Raw genomic sequence first — 13,105 nt, 5'->3', positions numbered from 1 at the left:
AATTATTGCGATTAAAAAATAACAAAGAAAAATATATAAGTTGTTCTGATTACTCGATGAAGACAGTCACTATATAAATATGCCAATTTTATTTAAGAAACTAAAATATTTTAGTATTTATAATTAGTTAGTTATATTGGAGTGGCACTTTAATAGCATAGAATAAAAACCATCACAGAATTCCATGCTGTGATCGATAATTTATTAATTATAATGTATATAATATGTGCATCATTAAAGCGAGAAATTTAAAGTGACCATTTTTGTTCCCAGGGTTAAGCTGTACGTTGGTAGTTCTACTAGCAGCGCTGTCAGTGCGAAGTGCTCCGATAATGAATTCCCCAAATAAAGCGGATGATATGAAATGGGTGAATCCTTGTGGTGTCTCTACGAAATTACGAACAAACGGTTCCAATCCGGACATTGCTCAGTTGGAGGACCATGATCTCCTCAACCAAATAGTACTCCAAGCGAGAACGGCATTAAAACATGCACAACTATTTAGAGATGATTTTGTAAGTAATAGAGTATATATATATATATATATGTATGTTTCACTTTTTATCATACATTGTTGTCTTCTTTGAGAGTTTTGACTGCGTATTTCTTTTTCGTGCGTATTATGGTATTATGGTAATTCACGTAGATACGAAATTGATACGATATTTTTTTGTTGAAAAATTATGTTTATGAATTCTTTAATAATTACTTATATGACCTCTGAGAAGGGATCGAGTAGAGTGACGGAACTCCGAGCAGAAGGAGGTTATGGTAGTATTTCCGGTCATCCAAACGTTCGATCGCAGTTCCATATATAAGTTATGATGATTTGAAAGAAATCTTATAAATCGCGTCGCATCTTTATATTAATTGCAAAATTTCATTTTTATCTTTTGTAAAAGTGTAATATGTATAATAATGAACATAATAGTTTACTTTAAATTTACAAAATAGAGTTGTGAATTTTATTTCAGTACAGTTCGCTTTTCAGATTACAATAAATCTGTACCAAATCTTTTAAATTTACGTTAAATTGAAAAATATTTACTTATATTATATTTCACTCAATAGTTGGATAATTGTTTATTCCTTATTCTGAATTATCCGTTCGACTATTATACATCTTAAATTTGCGATTGTGTCTTGAATTCTAGAAATAATAATCGATTTTATAAGGCAGATAGATACATACGACAGCGAGAAATTTTTGTTTCGAAAGAATCTTTCCAACCAATCGTACCTTATTATCTTTGACCAAGGACAATAAATCACGCACCAGACCCGAGCGGTTTCTCAAGGTTTCTCTTTAGGAGCAATCCAAAAAAGAGATCGACTCGAAAACCGCAGAAACAGAGGTGATGTTTCGCATTCTAAATTTCATTCGTTTTTCAAGAAAGATCGTCTGCTATTTTTACGTATAATCCGCACTTAAAACGCACTTGTTGACTTTGCCCTTTTTAATTATATAATTATATGAAAATTGAGATTTTTTTAATATAAAAAAGATTTAGACTTCTAAAGAGGCAGACACGAGAAAGCGCCAGTCATTAATTCCTAAACGATTGCGTTTCGTCAAATAATGGTACTCAGAAATAAACGCTCGTGATTGATCGCCGAACAACATCAGTTAAGACCAGACAAAGACCGTCCTCCGCTCGCGCGAACGGTGTTTACCTAGGCAAAGCGAGTATATGACCGAGTAAATTAGCATTCGTCGCGTGCATCGAGAAAGGGTATTTTCTGCCTCTTCGCATTATAGGGTCCGTTTCGCCCTAGGGCTCCGGCCGAAGGCGGTTAAAAAGCGTTCCCGTTACATCATCGCGCGCGGCGATACCGGATACCGATGTTTTTTAAGTCAGCGCATAATCCGATATCACACCGGCCGTATAGCTCGCTCCTACCCTTGGACAAGAAAGACAATAAATCGCGCACGTGTAAATACCTCGCCACTTGCGACATACAAAAGATGGCATGGAAGCGGAGTGAAGTCATAGTTGGACATGATGATGACAGGGAAGAATCAAGTTTCTCCTCTCCTCGCCGTTCGGCTCGCGGCGAGGCTACGGAGCTCCAGGGGCGCCTTCCTCCACTGATATCAACTTGCGGCGACACACTGTCTGATGGCCCAGTGTCTTCACCGTCCGACACTCGTTATCGGTTCAGCGTAGGCCGTCTACCGGCAGCCAGAGAAAGGAGTAGATTAGCCAAGGATACCGAGAACAGCGGAAGTCTCACGGCCAATGTATCTTTCGCGTGCGTGGCGCGAACGCGAAGGAAATCCGCGGCGAACCTCGCAATCTTTTGCAACTGACAAAACTATTCCACCAAAGAAGGTTTCCGGGATAATTGAAAATCTTTAGAGTACAATCGTCAGCTCGACATCTATCTGTTGCATCTTTCTACTGTCGGTCCATTCTTTAAGCTTTTATTGTTCTCCCATGACGTGCAATGACGGTTCATCATCTTACTATACCGTCTGAATAATTTATAAATCGAATTCATCCGTCTGCAATTCGCAATTCGCAAAACAGCGATGGATAATCTATGTTTTCGCGCGTATGCAGACGCCAGTACGTGAAGGAATCGGATAAAATATCGGAAGCGGAGGATTCCAATAAATCAGAATCGGAAGCTGCCCCCTCTCCACCGCGGATAGGTACCTGTACGCCACACTGGCACACCGCCTGCATACTAAAGCCTAGACCGGATATACAACCTGCCAGTGCATGTACTCGCCTCGATACATACGACACATATCTCCTATCATGGTATACTGCTGTGTTCCAATGTCCACTCTGATCGTCGTTCCTTTGGGCGATATATTTTTTAAACGTGCTCGTGATTGTTTAATATATCAATAATCAATAACATTAAACAGAGCGAGTAAGAGTCGAATTACAATTAAAATTCTAAATTTCTCTAATAATTTATTCTAATATAAATAAAAGAGTCCTTGAATTTTTCAAATTATTTGTTTAATATATCTTATAAAGTCCATAAAAAGCAAAATAAGAACGGATCGCGATGAATATTATCACAAAGATTAAAATTAACTTGACATAAAGTGTTTCTATATCAGGAGAAGTCTAACAAATTGCTCGATCAATGTAACGCTTGCAATTACAGTTTATCAACAGCATTAGAAATTACCGACTCAAGAGACTTATTTTCATAGGACGCTTTCGATATATCGCGAACTATATTCGATCGACTCTCGAAGCTATCACGAAATTTTATAACTTCTAATAAGCGGTGCAGTAGTGATGCCGCGCTAGAAGAAAGACTGAAAGGCTAATTGATTTTGACGGGTCCTCGGCAGCGCCGCGCGGAGACCATACCTATTCTTGCCAGCCTACTTCCTGCCAGCTTCCAGCTCGGTTTTACGATTATTCGTGCTCCAGTGTGGCCGACGAGACTTTTACGAGGCACAAAAGACCCGCGCCACAGATTTGTCCGCCGCCAGTGGTTGTTAGCGACAATTCCTTTCATTCCACCCTTTTTGTTTCGCTTTACCACTTTTCCCGTGTCCGTTCCTTGCTCTCGCAATCTCTTTTCGCGTTTATATATCTCGCGACGAAAATGTACGAAGAATATTCAAGCGTTTCAAAGCGTGAAGCAAAAATCACGGCGATCGTTTTGCGATCTCTGCGTTTTTCAGCACCGTTTTCCACATTGCGATAAAACAAAGGTTTTACCAAAGTTTATCGATTTTGGAGGGAATTGAGAGCCATCACGTGGATGTAACCAACACATCATAAAACGCGACGATAAAAACGAGTTCTTTTCGGCACCTGAAAGGAAGAAAGGCGGACGCGCAGGTTCAACTCTATTCGTAGGTAGTCACGTAGGTCTCGCTAATATATTTATTAGAGGACTGCTTACACAAAATTGCCGTAAAATTCCGTTTAATTACCCATCAGATTCCTCATTACGTATACCTATACACACTTGGGATGGTCGATATATCGTTAACAGTTGATGACGCAATTGACGGTCGGGGTCACCGTGAGTATTTAATATTTTTTTATACACAAAGTGTGGGTTTAAAAGTTATCTTTGTATCCTCTTGGACGCTTTCGTAACTACCGGGGCGTGAGAAGGGCCGATCACTGACCGGCGCGCGAGTGCCCGCAGGTACACGAGATCGAACATGCCATAACGAGGGAATGAATTTAATGAATGACTACCGCGATGCCGCCTTTCTATGGGCTACCCTCGCTAGCCACGAATTTCCGTCGCTGTCGTGCCTTCGAAATCCATTTGTCGTCACGTATGCTTATACTTTCCACTTGGCCGGTGCTGATACTTCCGTTTATTAACCTGGACGCGAATTTATTCTTATTTTTTCACGGCGTCGTATACGTTAGATAGAAGTCTCTTTCTGAGGATACATGATTTATCGAGCTATGCAACATGTGGTTCTTGGCAGCGTGCTTCTCAGGAATGTTGTTTGCGATCAAAGATATTATCGCACTTACACGAGAGTAGGAAGAATACTGTCGTACGATGATACACTTTCATTCCTACTTGAGATAATAGTGCGTACAATGCGTTATCTGCACTGGAATCTCAAGACACGAGATGAGACCAAATCATCTTTCCGTATATAGGATATAGCATGTGCGGGATTCTGTGAACAATGTGTGTCAACGTAATAAGTTAACACGGGAACTCTTTTGCGAGACGGTTGTTTGAGTCTTCAAATCATATCGCAACTGTTTGTCATAATAAGAGGCCGATGACCTATACCACAGCCTCGCGAAGGCTTGTGGGATTGAAACGTGCATCGTGCATCGTAAAACACATATATGCAAGATGTCATAAAAATTACGTATAATTATTATGTAAAAAATATAATAAATCTTAATTGTGTAGAGTAACTGTATATAGGATAACTGTTCGTCAGTTCTCTGGAATCTGATGTCAAGTGCAGTGGAACGAATTTTCCACAAATTATAATATGAAAATAAAACACGAAAAGTGAGAGACTTCCAATACGTTATGCAAGCTAATGTAGCACATATTTCCCTCGCTTACTACTTCTCGCACTTCTCGGCACAACGGATGATTCATAATGACTCGTCCGATGTAAGCGATCCCTGATGGGACAATTAGTGTGTCTCGGGCTGGCGCCCGAGTTTCCAAGTAATTTCTGGGTAAAGGACTAAGCTGGCTTTCGTTGGCTGACCCATCTCGGTATTCCCGAAAAGTCAGCGTGCCATTGCCGCTCGTGGCACGCGCTCTCACCCGCATAGACAGCCGGCACGAACCGTCGTGCGTTACTCACGACGGCAGTTCGCACGGCCGACTGCGTTTTCATCCATCGTACCAGGAACGAGGGATATCAGGAGACTGATCGTGTACGAGGTGTTGCACGGCGTATAATCGGTGACTAAACTCGCTGACATCCAGTGGCGTCGCTCCGCTATGTGCTATTGCGAGAAATTAACGCGAGCGAATCGGTACTTGCGCTGGCAAAAGTGCCGGCACAATTGGCGGATACCTGGAAATGCAATAAGAGCAACACGGTGCACTAGTCCGTGATCCTTTCGCGAAGTGACAATATAAAGTGGCAGTGAGATATACCGCTGTAAAGATAAAGAAGCGCCAAACACGCTGTGTGCGTGTATTGCGTTCTTGCTATACATATATATTTTTAAAGAACATTTTTCAATAAAAAAAAATGTATACAATATCGTATCAAAGTGTATATAATTACAAAAAGTATTCGCTAAAATTTGCTATGTATTATTTAATATCATGCGATATATGCTTTTGTACACGCATGTCACGTATCGCTTTATATATACCTTAATCTATTCCCGTGCGCAACGAATGTGAGAGATATGCAGAACGATGCAGCAATAACGCGACACCCACGCGGAATAATTTTTCTCAAATTTCCGCGCTAAGAAGACGATGATAAAGAAACTTGATAGTTCTGCATATCTTTCTTCGATGCTGCGGCTCCTTTTTTGAGAGAAACGTCTGTATCTAGTCGTGCTCATGTTTTTCCCTCTATATAATTTTGCAGATCAGACAAACTTTCAAGACGGACTTTGCCAGTGTCCACAATTTGTGGAGGAAATATCATTACACTTGGCTACCTACACGAACTGAGATACCCAAAGAACTGGGAGAGGAACTGGATAAGGAGCATCTCAACAAATTGGACGTATGTTAACAATTAGTTTACGTCGTTTTATTTGACTGCATATAGTTATCGCTTACAATCTGTTACAATACAGTAATTTATTAGAAATATATATCGTCAATAAGTACCTTCAATTTTCCAACCTTGATTGTTAAAGATAAAATTCAGATTATTTATTGATTTTAATCTAACACGCACATTTCTTACATATATATATATATTTTTTTAAATATACATATAGTATTTTTTTCACGATACATAGATATGCATGAATAATTACCCACAGTTATGAATAGATGATTAACAGTACGTTCGAATTCATGTATTTTCAGATTAACACGTCTCTCATCGATGCGTACGAATATATGCAGAAATATGCGGTGGGCTTAGAGCAGGTAGTTTGGGATCAAAAGGATTATCAGCCTAAGTATCATCAGAAATTCACAGAAGCCGAATGGAAACTACGAGCGGTAAGTTCAGTTTCGGGATTATCTCAAATCCGTTATCTTTTTAAATAATTATGCTGAGCCATGAGCATTCGATTTGTGTAACCTTTTCTCGGTAAAAAAAAAAAAAAGGAACTGCTGTACGCGACTTTCACAATAACATCGGCACAATTGGCCTGAATCATTTTGTCTTCGGTTGCTGCAAGTACAATAAAAGACGTTTTGCCAAGTTTTACGATCATTTTACGTAAAGGTTGAGACGTTAAAGATCGTCCGCTAACTGCCATTTTATTGACCATTCTGGCGAATAACTTGGGCGTGCTCCAAGTTCCTATTGGAGTTTCCTGCGTTTTTTTTTTTAGTTTTTTATGTGCATCGTCGATTTCGAAAATACAGATTTTGAAAGATTGCAGAAATCAGTCATCGCTTATTGAAAATCATTAACCAACGTTTATTTCGATCCTCGTATTTACAAGACATGTTATTTTCGTGACCATTAATTTTAAATTCTCGTAATTAAATTTATATATACTATAAAATTAGAGTAACTTTACATAGATGTTAAAAACTACAATATGTTTTAATGTCGTCAGTTTTTATTCAAAACTTTTATCGTAATATATTATCCAATTATGAGTGGTTTTAATGTTCTGATGCTTCTCTTTTCTCAGGTTCTGTGTGAGATCCAAGTTGCTATAGAAGAACGTAGTGTAACGCGACGGCCGGATGTCACTCGAGATATTATGCCACCTGATTTCCGAAAGACAACAGACATGACGTCCCGTGACCTGCGTGACTGGCTAATTTTCCGTGAATATATGAATGGTCTCGAGTATGTGATACAAGTATTTTCACATCTACGCCTACGCCTGTAATCTACACAATTCTGAAGATCCATATGGTAAAAGCCGAAGAAGGGCTACCAGACGACGCTTTCATCTTACAAAATTAACTGATGACTCCATTTTCCTGAAGAGGTGTAGGGAAGAAGATAGAAGAGACAGAAGGATTATCTTCTGATTATTATTTAAACCATTTTAACGAAATGTCTCTCTACAACGAGGATCGGGCTATTTGTTGGTATCGACGATAAGAACTAATATTGTCGAACCGACTGATATACCGCGTCACAGTATCTGCATTGAGCTTCTATAATAACTTTGAAATAGAAGTGCCATCAATGTTTTCGACACCTTATATTTATCACCCTCTTTGACACTCTTTAATGGTACGGAACCAGATAGAATGGAGAGAAAAAAAAAAGAAAAAAACTGCGTCGTTATTGGTCTACTGGCTTTCACCGTTTCACGGCCACATACACATAATCATGCATATTCACACAAACTATGATTTCGCGCGAAGATGCCCTACAAACGTGTGTGCGTATTTGATTTTATATACGAAAAAGAAAATAGAGTTATTCCTCTTTATGTAAGTCAATGGCTCAATTGTTTAACATTGAACGTAAAATAACTTCCGAGATCATTATTACATATCACGATTATCTTACAATCTAAAAACGTGATATCTATTATTCATGATATATTTTCTTTTCGACACATTGTTAACATTGAACGTGGTCGCGATTTAATTGACTCAATTTTCAGTAAAAACTTGAGTTTTTAAATAATATTTTTTAATATAAAGAATAAGATTTGTGACGATCATATTACCGCGTAATGATTGTTACACAAAGTATAAAAAACACACAAAAAAAAAAAACAAGATTGAAACAATCGATGAAAGTCACAGGTAAATTTTACGAAAGATTTAAATTGATCTTTTAAGCGTGGTTTTTGCTTGTCGTAGTAGTTTGGACATTTTAACACTTGTAATACTTAACATTACACATTCTATGCTCAGAGTAAAACGAAAAGTGATTAAGAGATTACTGATTAACTAAGAAAGAAGATAGTTAATAGGGAGAAATTCAACGTTGCTGTAGGTTCATAATAAAATACAATATTTTGGACCTAGCAGTAATTTAGATTTCTCGTAATTATATGCGCATGTACGTATTACATTATGCACACAAAGAACCCACGACACTGTTGAAAGGACTCTCTTCGCGAACGATTCATACTTCACAATCTTACATAATAATTTATTGACTACTTATATATATATGTTTACGTATAATATAATTATATTATATGTAACACATTATATATAATATTAGTATATCCATATTTATTCAGATTATTTATTTTATTTTTATAAAGATTTTACACTCCGATTAATTGTATTTAAAGTATCTAGTTGAGCTTAAAAGTGCCTAGTGTATATGAAAGAGAGAAGGCTATATCACAATTAAGACTTCGTACCTACGTGTGATTACTTTGCTTGCGCGTACGAAGTTTTATTATTACAATATAATACTATCATCGTGCAAAAGGAGAAGAACGCATCCCCGCGACGAATCGCGACGTGTCCTTTCTATTTGATGACACAAGTCGACACGAGTGTCGTTCTATCTTTCTTGACATTTAGAGATCGACAAAGATAGAACGACACTTGTGTCGACTTGTGTCGACTGATGTCATCAAATGGAAAGCACCCATTATATGTCGTGTGTCGCGCTGTTGCTATTGCTTCTCTTCTTGACGTACCTTTACAGGGTATGAGAACTCTAATCACACACAGAAACTTAACGAGGCTGGTTAATTTCGCACTTTTGATCGCAATTATTTCACTCGCAAATGAGATCCTTCTAGTATTATATTTTACTCGATATTATTCTTTTAAACAAATATTCTTTTACATAATTTTTTTATGCCAACATCGATATTTTTATTAATAACATGCGAGACTGTTGAAGACTATTGGCAACAGGGTATATCATATTATATAAAGATTTTATCAATTTTTTCAAATTTATTATTTTATTTCATGAATCCATCATGATGCTATTTTGACAATCAATATATATATTTTTTAAATGTGTATGACATATATTTTTATATCATGATCTATTCCAGTTTAAATATTTTTATAAAGTTCTAAATCATGTCTTAATATGTATATATACACACACATATATATATATATATGCACACATATATATATACACATATATATATATGTACATCTTACGCCCCTGCAGTCTTCAAAACTAATACCAGAAGAATTATTTTGGTACTTACGATTCATAGTCGCGTGACCATCTTTTCTAAAAGATCGGTCATAATAGAAAGAGTTACTGTGCGATCATCTGCAAATAAATAATGTATTGAAGTGTGTATTGTCATACTTAATTTTCACATCAGCAGCAACATGTAAATCATATGTACAAGTTTGAGATATCATCGACGCAATTTTAAATGCGTAAATCATTATTTATACGCACATATACGTCGCATAAAATATATTTTTATTTTCTTATCATGGCGTCTGTGATATGCATCCTAGAACATCCCTCAGGCGACTAATTGTTCATTTCCGAATCGATCCACGCTTGCTTCCGTTGACGAAAAAAGAGACAGAGAGAAAAAACAAAGGAAAAGAAAAAAATAGGAAAAAAGAGAACAAGAAATAGCAACTAAAAGTGTATTTGTATTTTATTATTTTAAAATGTAATTATTCGCTCAAATTATTGTATAAATTTTGATAGAAACATGTATTTTTTCTTCGAAATGATAAAATAAGAATCGATTGATATTATATTTGTTTTCTAAAAAGAGATTTAATAATTTTTATAGACCTTGACCTACCTCTCTCTGTCTCTTTTCATCATAATTCTGATTGTAAAAATGAAACACATAAATAATTAGCATGTAAAGTTACGGTCCATAAATGTTTTCATTTATCGTAAAATTAAAAGATTCTGGTAATTGTAAATATGGAGATGTCGTACACTACACACATGACCGTAAAGATAAAATTTTAGTAATATTGCGACACAGGATAAATTAAATTTGGATTGACTAGTGCGATCGCTTCATATACTGTACACAAATGATCTGATAATATAGTTTAATCTAGTAATAAACTGCAAATTATATAATTTTATGTATGAATATGTAATCTGAAAATACGGGCTTCTCTCTTCACAAAATGCCCATTCTGTTGTAGCATATTAAACCAAAGACCGTTCGATATCTTATCGTTGTTATTTCAATACTGCCTTTTCCCTTCTTACTAAGATTTTCTTAAAAAAAAAAAAAAAAATCCTTACAAAGCAATGTGTATAAATTAAAATTAATGGTTTGATATATAATAAGTTCTAAACCTAACAATTTTCTAGTTATGTTTGCTTTTTAATAAGTGTATTAGCAAAGCAATTCTTCGATCATTGGCACGTGTTACTCGAGTATTCGGCTCGAATATTTCAACCTGACCAAACGGGATTTGCCTTTTCCCATGATCAGTGTCCGATGCCGTGTCTACGGAGCTGTTGACGTCGTCGGTGTTTGAGAGGAAACGCGTAAGTACATGATCATCGGCCCAGGTACGGCTCTGTCCCAAGCCGCCGTGTTTGCGCACGCTGTTAGCTCATTGTCATCGTTCGTCCAACTTACTTTCTCATAAGGATTTCCACTTCTCTCGTGCTGATTCTGTGTTTGACAATTCCTACCTGCCTTCCCTTTGGTATCCTCATCCAGGTGGTCTTCCAAGCGCCGCCAAGGTGTCAATGTTTTGCCTAGCCATTAAGATCGTTAGCCCATCTACGTTTGACAGCCGAAGGGCGATACGATTCTAGAATTTTACTTTAGAACCTCGGATAATTGCTTGGTGTAGAGAAAAGAACTATATCTTCAGTCTGTAATAATATGGTATACAAAAGAGAAACTAAAATTTTTTGCTATATAATAATTTGCTTTTTTGTAGGAAACGTTTTTAAACTGCGTACATGTATATGATACATAATGTACTATGTTGCTATTTATAAATATAAATATGTGCTAAAATAATTAATCTAAAATAGTATGCTGCAATAACAAAATTAATCATCAAAACGTACATTATATTTAATGTAACAATGTCAACCAAAAACAACGCTATAATAATTATGCAACGTAATAAATAATATGTATCAGATAATACCGACTGTGTGTCTGTCTACAATTTTCATTTGTTATACTTAACGCGAATAAAATATTGATAGCGGTCGGTGAGTCTCCTGCAATGGAATTCGAAAAGTCTGGCGCATACATACCATCGGAGAGAGCGTTAAAGAAGAATGGTGCGCCAGTGTCTTCGCTGGTGGCGCAGGTAGGGATCGACGATCGAATCTTATAGGGCAAGATATGAATGAGACGTGTGAGAAGAGGCCGAAAAGATCGGTCAACGCTATGAATGGCTGGGAAAACTGCGACGTTTTTTTTTATATCACGGAACATGCTTCGTCTCTTCTTCCTTTCTCCTACTACTTATTCTTTCGCGTCTCTCAGTTGCTCCATCAACGGCGGCGATGTGCCGACGGTGATCCTTTTGCACTTCGCTCCAAATGAGTCCTGAGAGTGGTCCGGAATCTAGCCCCCGCCGTTGCCTCGGGCAAATACTTCGGCTCCTTTCAACTCGAAAGAAAAAAAAAAAAAGAAATATACCAGACCTCGTTGTAATTAGGATAGTGCGCCCGCATGGACAAGCTACAGGGAGTCTTCGCCACTCACCATTCATTCTTCTTCTTCACTCGCTATGTAACTCGTCCTGTCCTTCTTCGTCCTCGCCTCGTCGCCATTCTCGTATACCCCGAGGGCATCCTCCCGCTATATTCCTAGCGGCCCTTAAGACAACTTTCAATAATGTCGAGACAAAAGACTCCAAAAGTTGAGTAGTTCTCGCAGTTTACCGCGGCATCCTTAGAAACAGACAATCAACTATGCCAACAGAATGTCACTTGTGTGAATGTATTTCTCATTCATTATTATTACATGTATATTACATAAATATTTACTAGCGCGCTTTATACAATATTATTTCACGGAAATTAAATTTCATTATTTCCTTCACAAAGAAGTAATTGTTACATTTGTACAATATTCCTTTTATAAGGTAATCATACCCCATACATTATTGATTGTTCTTCTTCGATAACAACGAAAATGTGCGGAAATTAAACTTTTGTAGTCACTAATCAGAATAACCCGAAGAAAACGAGATACACGGTCATCCTTAACTGCTGCTGATTGAGGGGCGGTGCTGTGCTAATAGGTTCCATCCCCCGCCCTCTTGGCATGGATACTATACGTTCTAAAACAGCCTAGATTTATTTCACAACTAATTTTGCCTTGTTAGCCGATAGGCTAGTACAAGGGGTCTATTTTTATTTGGTCAGCGAAACGCGTGCACGTCCCTCATCACAGCTAAATAGATATTAATCACAACAACTGCTTGAAAACTATTCGTTTTCAATATACGCGTATTATGTTTTGCTGCATATCTGTTTTTTCAGATTATTTTCCTCAATCAATAAATTTGCATCAATAAATTTTCTATCTTTTTTCGCTGAAAACGGAAAGTCTGCTAAAATATAATTAAATATATGATATAAATATAACCAATA

The 13,105-nt window shown here is 37.1% G+C and overlaps 1 protein-coding gene across 1 annotated transcript; it reads left to right on the top strand.

Annotated features, from left to right (window-relative positions):
• Nucleotides 1–273: 273 nt before the first annotated feature.
• On the top strand, nt 274–8,108 carry LOC108774167 (uncharacterized; the record flags this gene model as incomplete). The annotated part of the gene is made up of 4 exons (XM_018540207.1): nt 274–515; nt 6,035–6,175; nt 6,487–6,624; nt 7,272–8,108. Coding segments are annotated over 4 exons (725 nt in total), but the record flags the coding sequence as incomplete, so codon positions are not given.
• Between the last annotated feature and the right edge of the window lie 4,997 nt (nt 8,109–13,105).

This window comes from Cyphomyrmex costatus, unplaced genomic scaffold (genome assembly GCF_001594065.2).
Source record: "Cyphomyrmex costatus isolate MS0001 unplaced genomic scaffold, Ccosl1.0 scaffold105, whole genome shotgun sequence".
NCBI classification, from domain to species: Eukaryota; Metazoa; Arthropoda; class Insecta; order Hymenoptera; family Formicidae; genus Cyphomyrmex; species Cyphomyrmex costatus.
The sequence above is the reverse complement of the archived record's forward strand: the minus strand, read 5'-3'. Positions and strand labels throughout refer to the sequence as shown.